Source organism: Microtus ochrogaster, chromosome 7 (assembly GCF_000317375.1).
Source record: "Microtus ochrogaster isolate Prairie Vole_2 chromosome 7, MicOch1.0, whole genome shotgun sequence".
Lineage (NCBI taxonomy): Eukaryota > Metazoa > Chordata > Mammalia > Rodentia > Cricetidae > Microtus > Microtus ochrogaster.
Window position 1 is genome coordinate 21518872 of NC_022014.1, and position 4840 is coordinate 21523711.

General features: G+C 35.2%; 1 protein-coding gene across 1 annotated transcript in view; it reads left to right on the forward strand.

Moving 5' to 3' along the window:
* Nucleotides 1-4840, forward strand: part of Taok1 (TAO kinase 1) — a 97225-nt gene that overhangs the window by 31284 nt on the left and 61101 nt on the right. The window contains exon 3 of the mRNA XM_026780057.1: nucleotides 2741-2812. Coding sequence (XP_026635858.1) covers nucleotides 2741-2812 — 72 coding nt within the window. The remainder of the gene's footprint in view (nucleotides 1-2740; nucleotides 2813-4840) is intronic.

Consider the following 4840-nt stretch of genomic DNA (forward strand, 5'->3'; position numbering starts at 1 on the left):
AGACCAGCCTGGTCTACAGAGCTAGTTCCAGGACAGGTTCCAAAGCCACAGAGAAACCCTGTCTCGAAAAACCAAAAAAAAAAAAAAAAAAAAATGTCCAGAATAAACAAATCTTGAGGCATAGGGAGTATATTGTTGCTTAGAGAAGGTGAGTAAAACAGATAGGAGGGTGATATGTAAAGATGATATAGGGTAAATTCAGCCTGGTTAAAAACACCCCAGTAGCAGTACTCAGGAAACTGAGGGAGGAACATTTTGAGTATGAGGCCATAATAGGATATATTCATGAATTCAAGGCTAGTCCAGTTTATAATTTTTAGAGAGTATAGAAAAACAAGAATCAAAAAACAAAAATAGACCCCAGGCCTTATAGAAATGATATGTCATGTTGAACACTTAACTTCTCTAGTTTTGGTTTTGTAAGTGTTGGCTTTCTTTATAGTTGAGAGATTTGGAAGTAATCCTTCCTAAACTTTCAGCATTTAAGTTTATATTGGGTAGTGTACACCTTTAATTCCAGCACTCAGGAGTCAGTGACAGAGACTCTTCAGTTAGGGGCCTATATGTCGCAAGCTCCAATACAGCCAGGGCTGCATAGAGAAACCTGGTCTCAAAACAATTGGAACAAAGTATGAATTCTGAAATGTCTTTCTAGTATCAAGTCCTGAGTTTTATATTTTATTTTATTTTAATAATTTTTTTTATGATTTATTTAACTTTATTTTATGTGCATTGGTGTGGCGGTGTCAGATCCCCTGGAAGTGGATTTACAGACAGTTGTGAGCTGCCATGTGGGTGCTGGGAATTGAACCCGGGTCCTCTGGAAGAACAGTCTGCTCTTAACTGCCAAGCCATATCTCCAGCCCCTGAGTTTATATTTTATCCTGATAGTTGATGTCATGTAAAATTTAGGTTAAGAAATACTTACATTCATTTATTTATTTTGTTGCAGAAGGGCCATTGAGGTCAGAGGACAACTCGCAGGAGTTTGTTCTCTTTCTAGAATGTGGGTCTCAGGGATTAAATCTAGTTTACCAGATTTGGTGGCAAATAACTTACCCCGATCCGTATCTACTTCCCCATGCCCTATAAAATTTTAGTCTTCCTGCTTATATTTATGAATTAAATTGGTATATAACTTAAATGGGTTTTAAATATAGGATCATACTGCATTCTTATAAGACATTTCTTCTTCCCTTTTATATATCTGAAAAGATACACAAACACCCCATCTTCCCCCCATGCCATGTGTGTGTGTGTGTGCGCGCGCGTGTGTGTGCGTGTGTGTGCGGGTGTGTGTGTGTGTGTGTGCGCGTGCGTGTTTGCGTGTGTGTTCAGGTGCATCTTTATGTGTATAGACTAGAGGAATACCTCAGGAGCAGTCCATGTTGTTTTGTTCAATTTTACTTATTTTTATTTTCTATGTATGGGTGTTTTGCCTTCATTTATTTATTTATATTTACCACATATGTGCCTAGTACCTGTGGAGGCCAGAAGAGGTATGGATCTCATGGAACTGGAGTTATACATGATTGTTAGCTGCTGTTCTGGGTGCTAGGAATTGAACTTGGGTCCTCTGTAAAAGCAGTTCGCATTCTCACTGTGCCATCTATCCAGTCCTTTTTTGTTTTTAAGTTAAAGAAGACATGTTTATTAAAAAAGAATACTTTCTAAAAGTGTGCGGTGTGTGTGTGTGTGTGAGAGAGAGAGAGAGAGAGAGAGAGGGAGAGAGGGAGGGAGGGAGGGAGGGAGGAGAGAGAGAAAGAAAGAGATCGACCTTTATGTGGATGTCTTTAGAGGCCTGAAGATTGCATTAGACTCTTGGAACTGGAGTTACAAGTGATTGTGTGCCACTTAATGTGGGGCTGGAAACTTAACTCCAGCCCCAAGCACTCTTAGCCACTAAACAATCTCTAGTTTCTTACTATGTTTTTTGAAATAAGGTCATTTAGGCTGGGAACTACCCAAGTAGGCCAAACTAGTTGACTCTAGTACTGGGATTACAAATCTATGTTACCATACCCAGTTTTTTTCTTAGGGTGAGTTCTAGGGATCAAACTCAGGTTCACAAGCTTACAAGGCAGTGGGGTGTTTGTTCTTGTTTTTTTTTTTAAATGTTTTTATTTTTAAATAAAGTGTTCTACAAGGGCTCTCAAGATGGACTTGTGAGTAAAGGTGCTTGCTACCAATCTTGACAACCTGAATTTAATATACTGGACCCACATAGTAGAACGAGAACTAACTGATTCTCTAAAGTTGTCCTCTCACCTGTGGACACATAAGACTCATACAAATTCACAAATATATACATGCATTATGCATATAAATACAATAATGTTTTTACAAGTGTTCTTTAAAAGGAACTTTATTGCACCTAAGCTTTTTGGTTTTTTAATTGGTTATATATTTGAGGTTTACAATATGGATTGTAAATGATGACTATAGTGTGAAGTAGATGATTTACCTATTATCTTATATAGTGACTTTCGTATGTGACAAGCCGCTAAAAGCTACTTTTACTTTATAAAATTTCCTAATACAATTTTTTTAACTGTAGATTTGAATTGTTATTAGTTCTTTAGGTTCCTGTTTCTTTTTTATTTTTTCTACCATTAAAGCTAATTTTGATATTTTTTGAATTACTAGTTTATAAGCACCTTTACTCTCAAAGAAATAACATCTCAGATTCAATTTAATTGGTTTCTATTTCACAATGGTTCTTTCTTTGTTTCTTTTTAAGGCTCGAGATGTGCGTACTAATGAAGTGGTGGCCATCAAGAAAATGTCTTATAGTGGAAAGCAGTCTACTGAGGTAAGTTAATTATGTACATATTTTTGGAATGTTAGGAAAACATACTATTTTTAATAATGGATAAAAAATTAAAATAGATATGTGTAAAGGTATACAATCCTAAATGTATTTGTAGATTTTTCTTTTATCCTGTTTGCTTGTTCATTCATTCACTATTTTTTAACCCTTTTCAATGCTGTACTAAATCCCAGATTTATTCATGCTAATTTTATACATACTTAATTTTGGTTGATTCCCCTCCTTCCACTCATCTTCCTGTTCTTGATCGGTTTTTATCCTTCTAGTCAGTTTGTACCCTTCTGCCCTAGTATTTCTCTTTCCCCACCCCCTTCTATAAAGCTTCTTTGTTTGCCCTCCAATTGGCCCCTTTTTAAATTTCCCGACTTCTGCCCATGTCACATCAGTGAATCTTCTTTTACAAATGGGTGAGGCCCATTTAGCTATTACTTAGAGCCATAATCAAAATATTAGTAACATATCAATAGCCTCCTAACCCATGTCTTACGCTTTTAGTTTTTTAAGCTGTGGTTTAATAATTATTCTGTATTTATCTTGTTTTCTAAATACTAATTAAGATGTATGTGACAGTAAATTAATAGGACATAACCTTTTATTTAAAAACAATTTAGAAAATATTTCATGGCTGTTTTAAAAATTTATCCGAAGGGCCTGGAGAAATGGCTCAGAGGTTAAAAGCATTGGTTGCTCTTCCAAAGGTCCCCAAGGTCCTTAGTTCAATTCCCAGCAACCACATGGTGGCTCACAGCCATCTGTAATGAGATCTGGTGCCCTCTTCTGGTTTGCAGGCATAATGTAGACAGAACACTGTGTATATAATAAATAAATAAATCTTTAAAAAAATTATCCAAAGATAATATGTAATAATTTGAGAAAGGAAAAAGAGAACTAGTTGTTTTATCTTGCCAGTATTCTTATTTCTGGATTATGTTTCGCCTATGTAATTTACAGATTCATAAAAAAAAAAAAATGCTTTTAAAATCTAGAATTCTGAGCCTGGCATGATGGCGCATATTTTTAATTGCATTTGGGAGGCAGGGGCAGGTGGATCTCTGAGTTTGAGGCCAGCCTGGTCTACAAAGTGAGTTCCAGGACAGCCAGGGCTACATAAGAATCCCTGTCTAGAAAAACAAGACAGTAAAAAAAAAAAAAAAAAAAAAAATTAGGATTCTGAGGTTTGTTAATTTAAAAACAAACTAATAGTTTTTTAGTTGTGGCAAAGCACTTGCAGCAAAATTTGCTATGTTATACCATTTTCAAGTAGATGGCACAGTAGTGTTATTTACATTCATGCCATTCAACCATTACCAACACCCTTCGCTAGAATTTTTTTCATTTTGGGACATGGGACATGTACTCATAATATGGAATGAGATTTGGTTTAGTGATAAAGTAGTTGCTATCTGTTCACATGACCACCCCAGTATCACCAAAACAACGGTAATTTTTTTTCAAACACCTACCCGCTAGCTTCCACAATTCTGCTATTTTTATGAAGTTAACTATTGGGGCATTTCCAAGCATTTCTAACCTTTGACACTGTGGTATATTGTCATGTATAGAGTTCATGCTGGAAAGATGTGCAACTGAGTTCTTAAAAAAATTGAGAAAAAAAAGGTTTTTTTGGTTTTGTTTTTTTTTTTTTTTAGGAAAAAAAATGTTTTAAGTAAGTTTTCTGTTCTGTATTATACTGCATTCATAGCCGTCTTCAGCTACATATTGTCCTGTGAAGCCATAGAGCTACAGATTGGATATTCCTGCAAGGAGAGTCATTTAGTATTTGTCCCTTTGGTACTAATGTATTTTATATCACACAGTATTTTCATTGTTCATACATAGTATGACACGCCAAATTTTCTTCCTTTTCAAGAGACTAAGAAATATTCCATTGTGTGTATATGTGTTACTTTTATCTCTGCATGCATTCATACCTCACATTTCTTTTTTTCTTTTTTCTTTTTTTTTTTTTTTTTTTTTTTTTTTGATTTTCGAGACAGGGTTTCTCCATAG